Source organism: Ipomoea nil, unplaced genomic scaffold (assembly GCF_001879475.1).
Source record: "Ipomoea nil cultivar Tokyo-kokei standard unplaced genomic scaffold, Asagao_1.1 scaffold3109, whole genome shotgun sequence".
NCBI classification, from domain to species: domain Eukaryota; kingdom Viridiplantae; phylum Streptophyta; class Magnoliopsida; order Solanales; family Convolvulaceae; genus Ipomoea; species Ipomoea nil.
In genome coordinates this window covers 367,245-386,776 of record NW_017619537.1, presented here as the reverse complement: position 1 = coordinate 386,776, position 19,532 = coordinate 367,245, and the positions used below count along the sequence as shown (strand labels likewise).

Below are 19,532 nucleotides of genomic sequence, written 5' to 3'. Positions count from 1 at the left end.
TATACTTTTTATGCTTTGTTGTTTTACTTTTACCGCATTTTTTAAAAAAGGAATGTTTTTTTTTTTTTTGAATGCTACTAGCTCTATTACATTGTAGTATCTGTTCATGTTTTTAAAAAAGGAATGTATTTGGTTTAAAACCAAAAACTAAATACGGAGTCATAGAATAGATTAAGGAGATGTTTGGTAAATAATTGTTGACTAATAGCTGTTAGTTGATTAGGTTAGTGGTTTTAATTAGTTGATAGTACTGACCAATTGTAACAAAATGTTTGGTAAATTAACTATTAACTGATAATTTATCATATGCAAATGACTTTCTCAAAAAGCTGCTTTGAGCAGTTTTTTAAATTTTAACTTTTTAGAACTATAAGCTGTTACAAAAAGTTAATTAAGTCAAACAAGTAATAGTGATCAATAGTGATCAAGTAAGATAAAATTAACTAATAGACTAACTATTTTAAAAACATGTCTAATTCTCAAAAATAAAGTTGTTTCTTTGTTGTTGACTTAATTTCAAGTACCAATTTTGTTTAAAAGTGGAGTAATAATAATGCCCAAGTCGAGTCCCCAGACATTTTGTTTAAAGGTAAACCCCACTGGCCAGTGGCAGTATAGTATTGAAATCCCGAGGTGGGGTGGGACATAAAGAAGTCGTTTTCTGAAAGACATCAAATTGATGATGCCAGTATGCAACGACAAAATGTGATAGCTGTATCCACCCAATATCATACCATACAAACTTGTCTGTTCACTACAGGCTGGGAGTACAATCTTGAGAGCCCTACATACTACATAGATAGATAGATAGATAGATAGATAGATACAACCAGACACCTACTACACATCAATCAAAAGTCAAACCAATAACACAATTATATGTACATCCAAAAACCAAATCCTTAAATAACACATATTATGGTCGGTCAGTACTAAGTAGTAGTCTCCCATACTCAACATTTTTGCACTTTTAACTAATTCATATCCACACTAATCTCTCACTCAGTATACCACTTTCCTGCACTGCACTCCTGTTACCACTGTGTCTACAATCCCCTAAACATACCTCTTTCATATTCACAGGTTTCAGTACTTCCTTCCCAGTCATGTTGGCCTACTTACTGAGTGAATCCACAGCAAACCATAATTTGGTATCACCCTGCATACATATATATATATATATATTTGCAAGAATGTATAAGAAACTCAATTTTCGCTTCATAAGTATTACATGGTGGTGAGTTGCGGTTTCTAAAGGGGAAAATAAGACCATACCAGTTTAAATTCCATATTCAGGGTTGAAGTGGAGACTCTGGTTCAGAACCAGAAACGGATGAAAAAGACATCATATCCTCCTTTGCTATTGCCACAAAATTCAGAGGGGCAGTTGAAAGCCTTCTAGTTTCTCTGAAATACCCATTCTGTCGCCCAGAGTATGAGCGGGGTGTTAAAAGCTCGGGGGTTTGACAGCCAGCAGAATTCCGACGTGGTGAGGGGGTTACACATCCGTTAGTATGGAATCCATTTGTCTTCCTAAAGCTATTGCTTCTCCTTGGACTTGGTTTAGAACCATACCTCAATTCTTTTTCAGTGAGGAGCAGATCATGAAGTTTCTTTTGATCCTGCAAGCAAGAGAAAGATAACAGGAGAAACCTTCAGTTCAGTGCATCAAAATAGCAATTTTCATGTGGATATAATCCATATTTTTCTCCCTTTGACTCACACAAAGTGTTCATAAGATACGATAGAAGAAATTTTAAAGAAAAAAGTCGGCAAACATTACACGAGCACGCCTTTTCTCCTCTTCCTTTTGTAGCCGGGTCAATTTGTAATCTTCCAATACCGATACCAATCGTGCCTACAAGAATATTCAGATATGATCATTTAAAATTGCCATCCAAGAAAAAAAGAAATTTCTTAACAGCAGTAAAACTCACCCCGTCATAAAGAAACAACTTCTTCTTCTCATCTTCCCAAGCTAGTGTCTTGCTAATCAGACTGTCAACCATACCTGAAATGGAAGCAACTCAAGCACCCGACTGGGAAAAATAATCCTAATGGAAATAACAGGATAAATTACCTGGAATCTTATTTACACTAATTCGAGCTCGTTCTGCTCGCTTTAAGTTTATGTGAGCGCCTCTCCCACCACTGTAACGGTTTTTATCCTGATAAACACAAGGAGCTATTCAAACTTTCCATCATTAATGAAAAAAGCAGCTTAACATTGGCTTACAACAGAAAATAATACACTTTAGTCATCTTATGCAAACTAGAATTTCACAGCTTACTAGGTTATAATCTTCAAGCCAGTTTTCTTCCTCACAAGCAGAAAGCCATCGCTCAATCCTATCCATAATTTCTTTTCGGTTCAGAGCTTCATCCTTTGCTTTATTTATTTGTGCTTCAATGTTTGCCAAGAGCTCACAAGGATCCACGAGACCTGGTCCATCAAACATCGAACTTGTTTATTTGAAATGGAAGTTTGAGATTCATAAGAGGGTTATGACCCCAGAATAGGGAACGTACCAGAGTCTATCATTGCACATGATTTATCAGTAGCAGTGCTTGGATCAGGTTCAATATGGCTTTTACTGCATATATCCTCCAACTCTGACCTCCTCTTCATCACCAACTCTTTCATTCTGCTAGCCTTTAGTTTAGTGAGCCTCTCAACTTCCGATGAAACCTATATTGAACAAAAGAAAGGTATAATATAATCTAGTGCTTATATAATCTTTTCCAAGGCCAATGACCTTGTGGTCTAGTGGCGCACCAAGTTGCTATCCCATATGGGAGGTTATGGGTTTGAGCCTCAGTGGAGGCAATATTGACTCTTTGTGCTTCAGTAGGTTGAGAAAGTAGTTATGAACAGATACTGCATAGTAACAGAGTCAGTAGTACTCAAAAAAATAATCTTTTCCAAAAACTTTTGATCCTTTGATCAGTCTTGCAGTTTTTTAAATCACATAATGTATACTAGTAAACATTTGATTTTGCAGTTGTATGGAGATAATACACTTGAGTCCTAAGTCTCAAATTTTATGGTTAGAATTCTGTTCAGGGACACAGTTCAATGTGAGGGGGTTATAATTAGTTTGAGATGATGAACTGAAAGAAGGGGAAATAATTGCTTATAGAAAAACGGGAAAAGGAAAAAGGATATAGAGGAGGTTGAGATGCTTGCAAACCTGTTGAATGATCTCCGATGAAAGAGCACCAGATTCCTTGATCTCTTGTTCAGGAAAACCAAGAACGGAGGTGATCCTTAAAAAGTAAGTCTTCTCTTCTCTCGGTGTATCCATCAAGTTCCAGAGTTCAGTTAGTGAACCAGAAACATCTTTTAGCTACATTGGCAAAATAGAAAAATTTAGTAATTAATATACACACAAAGCCACAAAGGGAAAGTAAATGAAGCAACCAATGGAAAACAGTACCTTCTGGAGACGAACTTTCCGTTCTGTTTTCAACCTGATAATAGTCTGCTCTAAGCCCTCTAACGTGCTATTGCTGATATTTGTAGATTGCCCGAGTCTTGTATCATGTAAGCTTGGATGCACATCACTCACAGTTTGACCAAAATCCACCCCAAGAATAGCACACAACGTGTGCACCTCATTTACAAACTCTAACACTTTCTGGATGCGCTCAGACTGTAAAAATGACGGAAATTTGCAATCACTAATTATTTTCTTTAGGAAACTAGGACCTCAAGGGCACACAAAAATTCAAAAATCAAGTATGAACAGAAAACTTAAAAAGGATGTTACTTGATACCTTTTCCTTCTGGAGAGCATGAAGGCGGGATTGGTGCTCTGAGAGCCTTCTCAATGACAAGTCATTTTCTTCCAGATTCAAGGAATTCACAGCATTGATTATATGACCATATCCAGAAATTTCACTAGTTATCTTCTCAATTTGTGTCTTTATATCTGTGAATTGCTTTAGCCTTTCCTCTTTCTTTACTTTCAAATCTTGAACCAGTGGTGTGATTAAAGCTAGTTGCTCCTTCAATGGCATTGTCATCTTGTCTGAGTGGATCTGATAACAATCCACAACTCGTGACATACAGATTATACTGACATTGGGAGTACAAAAATAATTGCAGGGGGCAACAAACAAAAGATAAAGAAAGGGAGATGCATATATTAAATGAAGCGATCATTATATATCAAGGGAGAAGGGACAAACTTGAGATATCTTACCGGCGAGTTAATACTGAGTTCACCAAGAGTTGCCATTAGTGTTGCAAGCTCTGCTTCTTTTGCTGCAAGAGATTGGTGAAGGCGTGATTTGGCATTAGCAGTTTCATCAACCTTTCTTCTGTAAACTTGTAAGCATTCTCTCTCCAGCTCCACCAACATTTTGTCTTTTTCTGCCTCATTCTCACCAATGTCAGTCCATAATTGCTGCTTATTAGGAAAAAAACAATGAATTAGCGTGGTGGTTAATAAACTATCATACCTTTACTCTGCCAGAAGGAAATGATTGGTACACATAGAAAGTAGACATCACAGTAAACCAAGACATGAAATTGGAAGAGGAAGCTCTCAGACACATAATGAATACCATACTAATATGCTCATTTTTAAGCTTTTTAAGTTCCCAAGTACAACATATTTCTCACCCAACATGGTAATTCTTTGAATCAGTTGTGAAATACAGTGAAGTTTGATTAAACAGAACAGTGCTGACTGCTGAGAAAATTTAAAAAAATAAATAAATAAAGGATACCCCAACTCAAGAAATCTTTCATGACAAGAACTTTTGAAATTAAAGAACAAAGGAAGCATACCCAACTCAGGAAATTTTCCATACTTGGGAGAAAATTGAAGCAAGAAAGAAATGGCAAGTAGCAAAATTTAAGAAAATATTACAATAAATTTCAGGTATACAAAGAATCAAGAAGAAAAAAGAAGGATAAACAGCTTAAGAATTATGGTAATCATAAGAAGATTTTCCAATTCCAACAAAAAAAAAAATAAAATGGCAAGCATACCCAATCAAGACAGAAGACAAAAATAAAAGAAACAAGAACACCCAATTCAAGAATTTTCCATACTTGTAAGAATTGAAGCAATAAATTAACAAATATTACAATGAATTTTATGTAAACACAAAATTCGGCCAAATAAAGTATTGCAGAAAAAAATCATTTGGACGTCAAAGAGAAAAGGTGACAAAAGGTAAAAAGTCAAAGGGAGGGAGGACCTGGAGTTCTCTAAGCAAAGTAGCGCAAGAACTGCTGGTGCCGACACTGCCGCTACAAGGACTCTCAAGAGTCAACATTTCTTCACTTCTCTCTCTTTCTCTCTCTCTCTCTCAGACACACAGCAATTATGGGCTCTTGAGAAACAGTGGAGAATTGCACAAAAGGTTCAACAAAAGCTAATTTTTCATACTCCTAAAGGACTAACAGCACGCTAGTAGTGGATGGTGGGCTCTCTGCCTCTTTGTCTCTTTATGGAGTGTAAAAGGAGTTGAATTTCGAAAAAAAGAGAGTAATTATAATGAAAAAAGCTCCATCTTTACTTTCCCAACTTCCAGATCTGAAACCTTCAAGAAAAAAACCACCACACTACAGCTTTTCCACACAGCCCTCGCCACTTTTCAGGCTCCAAGTGTTGTGTTTCAGATGCAAACTGCTAAATAATAAAAAGGAAATCAAAATGAAAACTTCAAAGAAAGGATTTTTACGCAGAAAAGACAAGCACACAAGTAGTGCAGTGGCACATAAAGAAAGTGAGAGGCTAGGGTGGTGCTAAAATGCGCGAATGCAGACGGATCTGTGCACATTAGCACGAATTCCAAGGGTGGTTGGGAGGGCTGGGGAAGAAGAACAAACAAAGAAGTCAGTTGTGAGTGACGCTTCACCAACACCAACAAGAGAGGCTCACAAACCAGAAAAATGCTTATTATACTCTGTACTGCTAATAACACCCCATTTCATTTATTGTTAAGGTAATCCATTAGGTTTCTTTATTTATTTGTTTATTTTTAAAATTTTTGGACCAGCAAGTAATTTATGGTAGATTCCTTTTTTTTTTTTTTTTTGAAAATATTTATGGTAGATTCCTTACTTCTTTAAGGGGTCATTTCGTTCTACACTTCTAAACAGTTGGATAAAGGAATTATAAATTATTGGTTCCACAATTATTACACAGGTCAAGTTACAAGAAACACCCCCCCCCCCCCTCCCCCCCAAAAAAAAAAAAAATCATTATCTTAGATGAAAATTTTAATGTGATATGTGATAAAAATAAATCTATTGTCACATTATATAGTAAAAGATTTTGAGTTTTTTTTTTATTAAATTACTCATATGACATTATAAGATTAGACAGAACTACATAAGATAATTGGTTAAAATATATAAAATTTCTTATTATGTTTATGTTAAGGTGACATATCAGGATCAATTCAATGAGTAATGGTTAGTAACTAATGGAAAACATGCAAGAACAAAAAGATTTTTTTTTTTTTTTGAATGTAAAAAAAAAAAAAAAAAAAGTAAGTGTAAGTGATGGAACCGTTGGTAGAAAAAACAAATAATAATCAAATAAAATATGATTATTAATTTCTGGAAAGAATGGAAGAAAATATGAATATGAAGAGTCAAGCGATCACTCTTTCCTTAAAACCTTATTTGCCACCTCCCAAAGATGCTAGGAGCGTTGTGACCTAGGCTTCCCAGGATAAAACTTGCTATGATTCAATGTTTGAGCATTCAAACAAAGAATTCGGCGAGCAAAACAAGGTTTTGAACACAGTATGGCTAAAGAAAGAGTAGAAGTAGAGAGTTTTGAGGCTAAAAAGATGAACTTTAGTGTTCAGTTTTTTCTGTGTGTAAATCTCTACTGCCCAACTCCTCTTTATATAGGGGTGAAGGATTTAATAGCTTTTAATTAGGTACTTAAGGGCACCCCCACTACACCTGGTAACAGCAGCCATTACCATGGGTTTCAATTCAAAAATAAAGATTGGAATTAACTCAAATCATTAATTACGTAACAGGTTCGCCACAGGCCGAAACTAGTAGTTCCGGCCACATCCAGTGGCGTGTGTTGGAAAATGATTCCGAAGTTTGGCATAACTTAGCCCGCCAATTTCGTGCCCGCGCACACGAGCTTGAATCAAGCATTTTTCAATCTCTTCTAGTTGGAATTTGATTTGCAACCCCCCCCCCCCCCCCTCCGACGCGAGAGAGCCTCTATGCTATACAATTCTACAAGCTTCAAAAGAGCTCTTGTATATAAGGGGGGGCAAATCCTCTTTCCAAACCAATGTGGGACAAAAGCTCACTTTTTTCTTTCATTTTCCAACTCAAATGGGTCTACTTTGAGAATCAATATCTCATTCACCCATTATCCGTTTTGAGCGTACAATATATCAATCTCTTCGTCTCACTACGAAGAATCCGAATCCACATTAACCTGACCCAAATCAAAAGTGGACTCCACTGATAATTGTACCACAAAATAGCCACTTAACATGTCATTTTAAGCTATTTTTTTTCCAACAGCAAGCATCATTATTTTACTTTTTTTTTAGAAAAAGATTCTTATTATTAGAATGAATTTCGAAAAGGTTATGACTTTACACTCACAATATAAAGAAAGTGCAAGCACCATGATTACTACTATTATTAGAGAATAATTAGCATATATATGTTTACTTTATTTCTATCGGTTTACCATATTTAAAGCTAAAATTAGGGAATGAGCCATTTGACTAAAATGTATTTAAGGAACTGTACTCCTTCTATGGTTATGTATTTCTCTTCATATTGGAGTTTTGATTGTGACTCAAATACAGCCCTGGAGCTAAGCATTTGCTTGAGAGATTATAGGATTTCAACCTCCATTGAGCTCAATTATTTACGTTTATAAATTATATAGGCCTAAGTGAAGAGTATATATAAAAATAAAATTTTATTAAATTCTAAAAAGCATTTTAATAAATCTAGTCAAACATAAATCAATGGAGCATATGGTTTCCCTATCAAACTCATTGCTAACGAACTTTGTTATGGACGTATTAACTAATTAATTAATTGATTAATTATCTAATATTCGCCGCAATAAATAATTAATTAAATATAAAATTGGAGGTTGGGACTATAATTGCAAATAATTGGTATAATATGGATTATTATTATTATTATTATTATAATACAAGTTTGTTATAGCATCTATTCAATTAATAAACAATTCCACAGTTCAATTGATTATAGGAGTGAAGTTTAAAAATAATGATTCAAGATTAAATCTCGCCAAGTATTAATTTAGGAGCAACATCCTCCCAAATGCAGCTCTGTCATGTGCACATATTAGCCTTTTTATATACATGTTTAAAAGAAAACATTTAGGCCATATCATTCAATTTGGCCTTATTTGACCAGCTATTTGGCTTGATTAAACAAATGTTTAAAAGAAAACATTTAGGCCATGTTTGGTAAGATATTACCCTTACCCCAAAGGCTGAATCCCCAACCCTAAGGATCCCCACACTCCGACCCGACAGAGCATGTGGGAAGTAAGATAGTTACCCTATCGGTCCCTTTTGGCTTATTTAACTACTATTAGTTGTTTGACTTGGTTAAACAATCAATATGAGTGTTTGATTAATTAGCTTTTTGTAACAACTTATTGCTCCAAAATGCTAAAATTCAAAAAACAGTTCAAAGTAGTTTTTTTCAATCAACTTTTTGAGAAAGTCATTTTGTATGTAATCAGCTAATAGCTAACAACTAATTTACCAAACATTTTTCTACAATCAGCTAATATGCTATCAACTAGTCAAACTCACTAATTAAATCAATTAACAGCTATAAGCTAACCGCCATTTATCAAACACCCCCTTAATCGATCCCTCCGTATCAACTTTTTTAGCACCCATCTAATAAAAGAAAATGAGGGTTTCTACTACACTCGACCATATAGATATTCTGTGTGACTATTAACGAATCACTCTTTAGCTTTATTTAGTAATTATGTAAAATTGATTTGGTCGTTTCAAAAAAAAAAAATGTAAAATTGATTTGGTGAAAGATAGATATCCAAAGTAATTGACAATTTTTAGCAGTGTCCTCAGCTCCTGGGTTGTAAGTAACGTAGTACGGAGTAGTAGTTCATTCTGTTTTCAGTTGAATTCAATGATGTAACTTTATTGGATATATATATAATTCCAACTTCATTTCACTTAATTTGTCAGCATCATAAATTCCTTCACCGCACTGCACATTCACCCTCCTATCCTAATTAACTTGTGTCTGTACTTTACCTCTTCACGTGCGTTTCATCTCTCCATCATTACACTTGTTACTTTATCCCTTATATTTCATTGTTTATTCAATTAATAACAATAATTCTAATCAACTAATCATTAATGAATAAGACTTAGTTAATTTCATTTTTGATTCTAGTCTAGATTTATAAGTACTAATTCATTTTTAGTCTTTTCTAAAAAACTATTTTCTCTGCTATTTTTTTGTCCTCCATCAGCAAAACAGTTTAAATAATTATATAATTACAAAGTTTCAAGTTCGACTCTTAATGAAAATAATTTTTTTTAGTTTATCTCCTTAAACGAAATGGAAAAAAAATATAAGTATCTGATAGCATTGCTCAAAAAAAAAAAAATTTTAAATAAAATAAAAAGAAAGTAACCGTAATATTCCATATATATTATTCTTAAATTAATAATCATCACGGCCTGTACAAGCAGAGACATGTATCAACATCAGAATTGAATTGAGAAACCCCACACATAGGAGTTTTGACTTGTGCATGTGTCCACTCGATCAACTTGCATTGCCCGGCGGTCCTCATTTTGTCATACCTTTCCAAACATTACATTTTAATCCTACAAACTTCAATTTCAACTAATGAATTATACATTATTCTCATGAATTATATATATTACTAAACCCTGGTCTGCCCATATACCAGCTAGCAGGCAGCTAGGATAGTACGTTGGTAGGTCGAAACCAAACCCAAAAGACATCATATATATATATATATATATATATATATATATATATATATATATATATATATATATATATATATATATATATATATATATATATATATATATATATATATATATATATATATATATAGCCACCGTACCCCACATGGATAAGGCAATATATTGTACTTTAGCTAGCTACTACTTTTCTTTTTCATCACGTACTACTAGTACTATCCTTATATATATTCTTTCATCCATCACGGTAAAATTTAAGTAGTTTATCTATCACACGCAAAAAAAAAAAAAAAAAAAAAAAAAAAAAAAAAAAAAAAAAAACTATACTTACAAAATATATACTTACTATCTCATAAATTAGAAGCGTTTATCTCTATTTGACTAGGATAATAATAATAGTAGTAGTAATAGTATACATGACAAAAGAAAAGTATATATGACTAACAAATTATATATTATTAGTAGGTTATTTATGTTAAGTTTGTGAATCATTATTCTTCCAAAAGGCTGAATTTCAGGCCCACCACACCCCGATTGAACATGAATCACAGAGACTAGATATTTACTTACTGCACACAAGGAGCCCCTCACTTTGTGAATCATTATTTGAAGTAGTGTTGGGGGTTTCAAAAGAAAAAGTATTTGTTTCGGGAGACTCAATGGTACTACTGTACTAGGCTGCTACTAGACTAGGAGGGGCAAATATATGGGGGGAGGGGGACAAGGCCCCCGGCACATACAATATAGCTCCGTCAGTGATTATTAGTGCCATTGTTGGTAAGAGTATGTTCATCTGGTGTTGAGAAAAGTATAGAGTTTGACAATCTGGAATTAGCTTTAATTTGTGAAAGGAACTTAACTTGAGTACTTATCATATTCAAATCTCAAAATAATTTGAGTAACACTACAAATACTCTCTTCAAATCTTTGATTATTTAGAAGAAAACTATCTAAATTAAATATGTATTTTTGGTGAAGCCCGCCTTATGATAATAATAACTGACAAATTAAATGACGATAAAGAGATAAACTAATCTAGTTATATTGTCCATAGTTGACTAGCTCGATCAAAGCAAGAAGGCTAATCCGTAGCTCCCATCGTCTTATTCTATTCCATTTAATTTGTTTTTCTTTAATAAAATCATTATTATTTATAACAAAAACAATATAGTATACCAAAGATTTCCATGAAATGGGCCAGGCCAGGGCGGGGCTCCTTGCCTTCAATTCCTGGGAAGCAATGGTTTAGCAATCGTTATGCTGTGCATCCGTATGCACCATGCATGGTGCATACGGATGCCAAAACGACGTCGTTTTATTAATAAAACGCGTGTCTCTCCTTTAAAAAAAAAAAATTCAGGTTCGATTCCCAGCAACAACATTATATTGTTCATTCATTCTGAAATTTTAGTTCATAGATTATGGAATTATAGTTCATCGATTATGGAATTGTAGTCCATCGATTCTGAAATTTTAGTTTATAGATTATGGAATTTTAGTTCATTCATTCTGGAATTTTTAGTTCATAGATTAGATTATGGAATTATAGTTCATCGATTATGGAATTATAGTTTATCGATTATGGAATTATAGTTACGTTCATCGATTATGGAATTTTAGTTCATATGTTGTTGCTGGGAATCGAACCTGATTTTTATTTTTTTTTTAGGGAAGACGCGCGTTTTATTAAAACGACGTCGTTTTTGCATCCGTATGCATACGGATGCACAGCATAATTTGCCATGGTTTAGTACGTGGCGATGGGGCTTCCTGATTCCTGAAAAGTGGGTTTTGTGTTGAAAAAGAGGCCGGGCTTGTTGAAAGTGGGAGGGGTTTGGACTTATTAGACCGGATTCGGTAATGCGTTTTGGAAGAGCAAAAAAACAAAGCTTCAGCATCAGCATGCAGGCAGCCTTGATTAAGCGATCGAGAAGAATGAAGATTACGTACCGGCCAGGAGCGAGCTAAGCATCATATCGATCTGTTAAGCGGGCCATACAGGATTTTGGGATATACGTACGGTGTATAGATTGAGATTTGATTTTTACGAGATCGAGTTAATGGATACATGCATATAATTATTATGTTATAAATACACATATGGAGTATTACTACGGTCCATCTCTATCTCATCATTATAATATTATTACTGCATGCATTAATTCTCTTCTCTGCAGGTTTAATTAATTTATGCTTAGCTTCAATTCCAAAATTAAAGCTTGAAAACAAATCTCTCTCTCTCTCTCTCTGTGTGATGGCAGAAATTAGGAACCCTCCTCGAGAATCAGGGGACACGTTAGTAATGACGTTAACCGAAGATCACTTCAACGAAAGGAAAGCGTTCCTTCTGAAACCGATACGCGAGGCGGAGGAATACATCGTCTGCAAATTGGGAAAAGAGCACAGGGAGGCTATTGCCGACGGCGGATGGGCTCGTCTCACACTGCGAGACTTGGAAGATGAATCGAAGCACCGGATGGACCTAACCAAGCACGGCAACCTCAAAGGCGGCCTGGGAAAGGAGTACATACTTGATGACTGGCACCGTTTCCTCCAAGCCCGAAACAACAATTACAAGCACCCTTCCGCCTACCATCTTCAACTCGGGATGCAGGTCACCTTCCGCGTACGAGATGGAGTCTTGCAATTTTCAGCTCCACCATCTTCTTCCATTCCTCCTAGCTAGCTAGGAAACCATACTTTAATTTAGTATTGTATTGCATGTATTTGCTGTATGTTTCCATATATGCTAATTTCATTCCCTTTTTAATTAAATTGTGCTTTGCAAAGTTAGTTTGAGCTATTGGCTTGTTTGGTAAAATAGTTAGTCTATCAATTAATTTTGACTTATTTGACCATTATTAGCTGTTTAACTTCATTAAACAATCAATACGAGTGTTTGATTAATTAACTTTTTGTAACAACTTATTACTTCAAAATGTTAAAATTCAAAAAATTGTTCAAAGGAGCTTTTTGAGAAAGTTATTTTGTATATAATCTGCTCTTAGCTATTAGCTAACAATTAATTTACCAAACACTTTTCTACAATTAACTAATGCTATCAACTAGTCAAACTCACTAACGCAATTAGGAAAACTCGCAACTACTATTTGAATATTCATTTTGAGTGAAGCTTGCCTTATGATCATAATTGACAAATTAAATGACCACAAAGAGTTAAACTAATCTAGTTATATTGTCCATAGCTGACTAGCTCAAAGCAAAAAAGTTAATCGACAACTCCCATAGTCTTATTCTATTCCATTTGTTTTTCTTTAATAAAATCATTATATATAACCAAAACAATAGAGTATACCAACGATTTCCATGGAAGGGGCCGGGCCGGGCTCCTTGCCTTCAATTCCTGGGAAGCAATGGTTTAGTGGTGATGGGGCTTCCTGAAAAGTGGGTTTTCTGTTGTAAAACAGGCCGGGCTTGTTGAAAGTGGGCAGGCCTTGGAGTTGTGATGGACTTATTACTTATTAGACGACGGGATTGGATCAAAAGATGAAGATGGGTAGCCATGGAAAAATAGCCCTCACCTAAATGGAGGCACCACTTGCTGTACATTGACAAAAATGAAACTCACTCAAATTTTGGGACCCATTGTGTAATTAGTGTCTTTTTGGGTGATTTGTTTTGACCTTGTTTTATGCTAATGTATGGTTTGTTCCCTTGCTTATGATGTTGAAATGAGGTTAAATTCCATGTATGTAATCATATCTAGAGATTTTAAAAAAAAAAAAAAAAAAAAAAATCCTAAATCATTGAAGCTGCATTCCTATCAGCGGTCCCTAACACCGCGTTTGGTATAAAGAATAAAAATAAAGGGAATATAAAAGAATTTCAGCAAAAATAAAATAAGGAATATAATAGAAATACTATTTTACTATCTAATTCACAAGGAGAATAAACATAGATTATAGGAGGAATCACATTCTTGTGTTTGGTTGAACCAGGAATAGAAAACAGAAAAGAAATATCATTTAAATAATTAAAATACCCATATTCAAAATAAAACAGATACAAATATGTACCCCTATAAGTGTTATTGGGAATTGCTCAAATTTTTATTATTTAAAAAAAAAAAAACAGAAGAATCTTTCAAGTTTCAATCCATTGGTACTCATTTTTTAATTAGCTTATTAAAAACACAAGACTTAAATCGAAAGCTAAGTTTCTCAGTAACGCAAACCCAAAAGAATATTAGAAAGGAAAAAAATAAAATAAAATTGCTTTGCATAACATTTTCATATGTGTTGAATCTGATGTAAGGAGAAAACAAACCTTTGATCTGTGTTCTGCAGCTGTCAAACTCCTTGTATCAAGAGAATAGTTGATCAATCGTTAAAAAGTAACTTCCTACGAGCACGAATGATGCAACTCCACTGCGTGCCATCCGAAACCAAATGCCACGATACAGTATTTTTCGGTCTGCTGGATGAATTCCGAACCATCTCTCAAATGTATTGCCAGGAAGGCCCAATTTGAAAAACTTCTTCTCAGTGGATACATGCTGCCAGAAAATCATCCAAAAGTGAAAATGGAGCATATGACACTCAGTTACTCAAACCCCAGCAAACGAAAGTATACATAAGTTGCTTATCAAGAAAAAAAAAACGAGAATAAGCACACAACATAAAGGAACTAATCACAAGTTCACAACTACTACTACCATATACTAAATCTTTACATCTGCGGTAGACAGGGAAAAAGGTTTTGTACAGAGTAGTCTTTTTCATTTATAGACCATAAGACAATTGTGCCCGACTACTAAGTTAACAATATAAAGGTAAAGGCCGACTCACTGACAAAGTGCGCTACATGATTAGAGTGAGCAGCCAAGACAGACCTTATAGCATGAGATTAAAAGAGATTGTTTGGTTGAACAGATAGTCATTGCTTATAAAGACATGCACATTGCACATAGAAGGGGAAAAAAATCATTTTTTTTGTCAGGAACACACCTTAGGCACAACATTGCACTGATCACGACATTTTGCAGTATCAAATGAATGGGAAGCAGCAGCAGCAACTGAACCAGAAAATCCGGCTGCAAGACTAACAGCTAAAGGAGACAATGGGCCTACATCTTCATCAAACCTGAAGGAAAGAATAATAAAAATTACAATAAAATTACCAAAAAAAAAACGATAAAAAAAGATAAATAAATACCTTCTCTCCGCTTTAAAAAAAATAAAAATTCTCTCCTCTTTTTGGTAATTCTCTTTTAAAAAGACTTAAAAGCGTTTTTTTAATGCTTTATAAAGTTAATATACTTTTTGCAGTTGAAGTTTTCACAGCATTAGAGCAAAGTGACAGGCACAATGGCTCCATAATTGACTGCACACATGTTAAAGTGATGTGAAAAATGAATAAGAATGGTCCTCTACAGCAACTATGAGAAGAAAATTCAGTAGTAAACAGTACGAATAACTGGCTGCACCGCTGTAGGAAGAAAGTATTACCTAGGTATGGGAGTCATCTTAACAGCTTTCCAATCGAGCATTGTTTCGTGTAGGACTTGCCAGATTGAAAAGAATATGCCACCAAAAACAGAATCGCGGGTGATTCCTGACCTCACTCCTCTCCACAAAGCACCCCACCCTTCAAGAGAGATTACATCTGATGGCCGTCTAACATGACAAATAGAGGGAGCTTTTCCATACCCACTCATCATCCATGGATATTCTTTCATGGCATTACCCAAATTGGGGTGTTTCTTAGCCAGAACAGACAGAAGACCAACAGAATTGTTCAAGGCCTTCATATTTGGGGTATATCCACGTAGTAGTCTCCCAATTAAAGGAGAAACAGCATCCCTTTTAATGTCTAATGCAGGGTCCCGACATCTATAAGCAGAATTGACCTGAGAACGAAGTTTGATAAGCTCAAATGGGGAAGTGACGAATGATTCTACAGCCCCAGCAACAATTCCTGCCATTAAAGCCTCAGCGACATACACATAATTGTCTTCTCGACCATCTGATTAAATAGTAAGTAGAAGAACCACACTATGTTAAGTCAATATTCAATCAGAATCATAATATGCTATCAGAGACTTATCAAATACTCCATAATTTGAAATGCATAGATATTGATGAAGGACTCGGCATTTGAAAAACCTCTGTTTTTGCACTTTTTTTTCAAAGGAACTTAGAGATTTAAATGGATGTGCTAGGCATAGACAATACATTGGTAATGTAGGGAGGATCAACTCCTTTAACTATGATTAGCCATCACGGGCAGCACCAAAGTTATGCTATCTCCATAATCCAAATGCATTAACAGGTAAATCATAAATGAATCCAACACATAACTTCAGCTGACACAAAAGAAAAACTTTGAAGTTCAATAGAGACGTTATGCATCCATTAGTTGCTCATACTTTAGAAATTTAGCACCCTTGGATTCCTCATCAGTAACTCACCCTGCACTATGCCTACACAAGAAATACATTGTTTTTTTTTTAATTAAACTAGAATAACATCATATTTCAACTGACATTAGGAACACCAGATTCAAAGACTTGGCATCTTAAGCTAGAAAAGATGCACACTTTCTTTTATGCAAAATCATGCATAAGGCATAGAGTTGCTGAAAATTTTGAATTATTAAAAACTCTATTTTGGTCTGCCCATCAAAGCAACACCCAGAATCATCTAGTTCAATAGTAGTCTTACAAAATCCCGCTTTGCCACAGGTAAAATCTATAGTCAGAGGAACTAGGATAGATTTCATGAACATCACAGTGCAAAAGGAATATGATACCTTTGTAGAACGAGGTCAATAGTTCATAAATGCCGAAACGAGTACCAACACCTAACGTTCGTCCCACTGCCAACCACCCAAGACCATTGTAAAAACCTAGAATATTCACCAAGCACAGATATCATTATGTGTGGGATTAGATGAAGAATACATATTAGGTTTTACATGGATGAACTTTGGCCTTAATTAGACATGATCCAGAGCTCTGGCACAGAATCAAAAACCGGTGGGGTGGAGGTGGGGGGGATGGGACGGTAGAGGAAGCTAGTGATTGGTGGAGTTACCTGAATAGCCTGATAAAGTGTGAGCCTTGAGAAGGACCTGAACAGTGGTCGGTTGAGTATTGGCACCTGAACTCACCTGTATTCCAACAAACCAGCATATAAGCAATAACAAGAACAAAACACAAAATTAGTGTTCCCTAGAAATAGGCACCATTCAATAATCATACCTGCAAAAGGACTTTAAGAGTATCAAGTGGGTAAGTCAAAGCAGTGCCCAATGCAACAGACCATGTGCCAGCAACCATATGCGTTGCAAAAGTCTGATCCTTAACCAGTTCTTTCATCTGAAAAGGTAGTATATTTTTCATTAAGTGTATCCAAGTTCTGTCAAAACTTGTGAGCAGTCAAATCATAGAATGAAGATTCTTAAAATTCCCATTTGATTCACCCACACAGTGAAATGTATCGCGAATTTGCCATTCCACTAATAAGTCCTACTCATTGCAAGCGTCTATTATAAGTGTACTATAATTGCATAGGCTCTAAACCAACTTGCACACTAAGTCCAACATTAAATAAAGCTACTAGATATCATCCCAATCCTTAGAAACAAAAACGCACAGTAGCATAGGCACATATAGGCTTCTCATTTCATGATAACTGAGTACTGACCTTTCTGGCAGATCACATTTCATAAAAAGAACTTACAGCAAACAATTATCATTATAATCTATCAACTAGTGGGAGAAAAAAAATAAAAACATTTTAAGGCCAATAAGCCCAGACCAGCTGTTAAAACAAATCTTTTCTTTTCTTTTCATTAATGTTACTCAGCAATAAAGTTACATTTTGTATCATTTCTGAAATCTGAGAGTCAAACTGCAAATGAGTATTCATTCTTTTTTCTTTATGCACATTCTGTCAGAACTGCTAGCAAACAGTTGGTGAGCATTGCAGTGGAAGCCCGTAGTGCACATTGAGTTATACCACAACATGCCTGGATGATAATAAGATTTAAAACCTGGGCCCCATAAAAGAGAATAAAGCTATCTAGTCAAGTACAGAAAGAGAAGTTATGTAGTGTGAGCTTAATTTAGTGAGACTTCACCTCAAGGCGTTGTACAAGACGCCGGAAAAGAAAAAATCACATCCAATTGAGCGTTGAAGACCGGAAATGATTAGTTGATAAGTGTAATTGTTTACAAGAATCCAAATGTGGATTTGCAGAGTAGATTGTGGAGCTTGGAAAATGGCCTACTGTGGAATGAGAGCGAATGACAGGCGAGGCGAGGTGAAATGAGACCGCTGTATGTGAGGTCTGCGCGATTAAGCAGGAGTAGCCGAGCAGCGAGACAGGCAGCCAGCGACGGTTGAAGACGAAGCCGGTGACTGGCGAGGCAGAGCGACAGAGCGGTGATTCCGGTGAAAGTGTTGCGACAGAGGCAGAGCGAAAGAGCGGTGAGAGCCTGGGGCTGAAACTTTGGAATAATGGAATTGAAAATTACAATATATCTAAAAACATAATAAGTCTCAATCAAAGTTATACCCCTAATTTATATCCATGTTTTTAATGCTAATCATTTTATACATTGTGCTTTTAGAGTTGTACTATACAATTTTTTGAACAAAAATACCCTTAACCCGTTATAACTTCCGTTATCTTTTCCATTACTTTTACCATGCACATGCACCTACCATATCTTTTCTTATATTCTTTAATCTAAGTGAAATACAATTTATTTATTATATTAATCTAATATATAATGAATATATAATGTTTTATAAATATTGTTATAATTAGTAAAAATTTGTTAGCTATTTTTAAAAATATAAATATTGGGCATATGTTTTTGCGCATCGCGCATAGAAAAGACTAGTATATATATATATTTGCTAGAAACTAGCAAACATGGAAGTTTTTCACTATAAGGATCTTTGTCTTGTTTTAATAAAACAACATTTGACCATCCTGAAAAAATCAATCTGGTCAATACTTTGCTCCAAAAAGCATAATACGAGCTTAAAAGTGATTAGGATCTACTTAGGACATTTAAAAAAAAAAAAAAAAAACATTTATTGTGTTGAACATATTGTTATGCCATTTGGAATTATCCTACCCTTATTGTTTTTTCTTTTCACTCCCCATCCAAATTTACTTGTATTTGAGCTTGACAAATAGGAAATTTTCGTGCAATAAGTCAAATTTGATCTTTTGTGCTATCCTTTCATATATTGCCATAATAAGTTTAATCGAGCTCGACAATTTTTTAATTCTTTATAAGACATTAATATTTCAATATCTGATTGAAAAGGTATTATCCCGCTAGAACTCTTGGAAGTATGAAATAAAATATTATGCCTAATAGGTTAACAAATAACAAATTGATTGATTGGAAAGAGGAGAAAATCAAAACATGTTTGCTATATATAACCATAAACGAGATGGATTACTAGTTTAAGCATGAGGTTGGGGGTTCGATCCCCACCTATGTGAATGGAGTAAACCATTTGGCCAGTCCCCTACCACTTAATGTGCTGACCATTGGA

General features: G+C 34.9%; 2 protein-coding genes across 3 annotated transcripts; both read right to left on the bottom strand.

Moving 5' to 3' along the window:
- Positions 1-706: 706 nt before the first annotated feature.
- On the bottom strand, positions 707-5,935 carry LOC109166860 (65-kDa microtubule-associated protein 6-like). Its single transcript, XM_019315750.1, has 12 exons — positions 5,212-5,935; positions 4,206-4,409; positions 3,778-4,041; positions 3,438-3,653; positions 3,192-3,347; positions 2,530-2,689; positions 2,292-2,443; positions 2,081-2,168; positions 1,938-2,011; positions 1,784-1,858; positions 1,276-1,622; positions 707-1,159 (listed from the first exon to the last, which is right to left on the bottom strand). The coding sequence occupies exons 1-11, from the start codon at positions 5,287-5,289 to the stop codon at positions 1,293-1,295; spliced, it is 1,797 nt and encodes a 598-aa protein (XP_019171295.1). The 5' UTR covers positions 5,290-5,935; the 3' UTR covers positions 707-1,159; positions 1,276-1,292.
- An 8,181-nt stretch (positions 5,936-14,116) lies between these two features.
- On the bottom strand, positions 14,117-18,483 carry LOC109166861 (mitochondrial arginine transporter BAC2). 2 transcript variants are annotated; one of them, XM_019315752.1, is made up of 7 exons: positions 18,067-18,483; positions 17,213-17,329; positions 17,046-17,121; positions 16,762-16,857; positions 15,459-15,975; positions 14,958-15,093; positions 14,117-14,506 (listed from the first exon to the last, which is right to left on the bottom strand). In XM_019315752.1, the coding sequence occupies exons 2-7, from the start codon at positions 17,327-17,329 to the stop codon at positions 14,315-14,317; spliced, it is 1,134 nt and encodes a 377-aa protein (XP_019171297.1). In that variant the 5' UTR covers positions 18,067-18,483; the 3' UTR covers positions 14,117-14,314. The 2 variants fall into 2 exon arrangements, with proteins under 2 accessions (XP_019171297.1, XP_019171296.1); XM_019315751.1 differs by having other exon boundaries at positions 18,094-18,483.
- Positions 18,484-19,532: the final 1,049 nt, after the last annotated feature.

Bases quoted from the DNA above. Each gene is read 5' to 3' on its own strand.
- LOC109166860 (XM_019315750.1), bottom strand. From the start codon at position 5,289: ATGTTGACTCTTGAGAGTCCTTGTAGCGGCAGTGTCGGCACCAGCAGT. The intron at 4,042-4,205 runs GTAAGATATCTC...GATTGTTATCAG, and splicing joins AACTCAGTATTAACTCGCCG to ATCCACTCAGACAAGATGAC. The intron at 2,012-2,080 runs GTAATTTATCCT...CTTCCATTTCAG, and splicing joins TAGTGTAAATAAGATTCCAG to GTATGGTTGACAGTCTGATT.
- LOC109166861 (XM_019315752.1), bottom strand. From the start codon at position 17,329: ATGAAAGAACTGGTTAAGGATCAGACTTTTGCAACGCATATGGTTGCT. The intron at 16,858-17,045 runs GTAACTCCACCA...TGAATATTCTAG, and splicing joins CACTTTATCAGGCTATTCAG to GTTTTTACAATGGTCTTGGG. The intron at 15,094-15,458 runs GTAATACTTTCT...TCTTTCCTTCAG, and splicing joins AAGATGACTCCCATACCTAG to GTTTGATGAAGATGTAGGCC.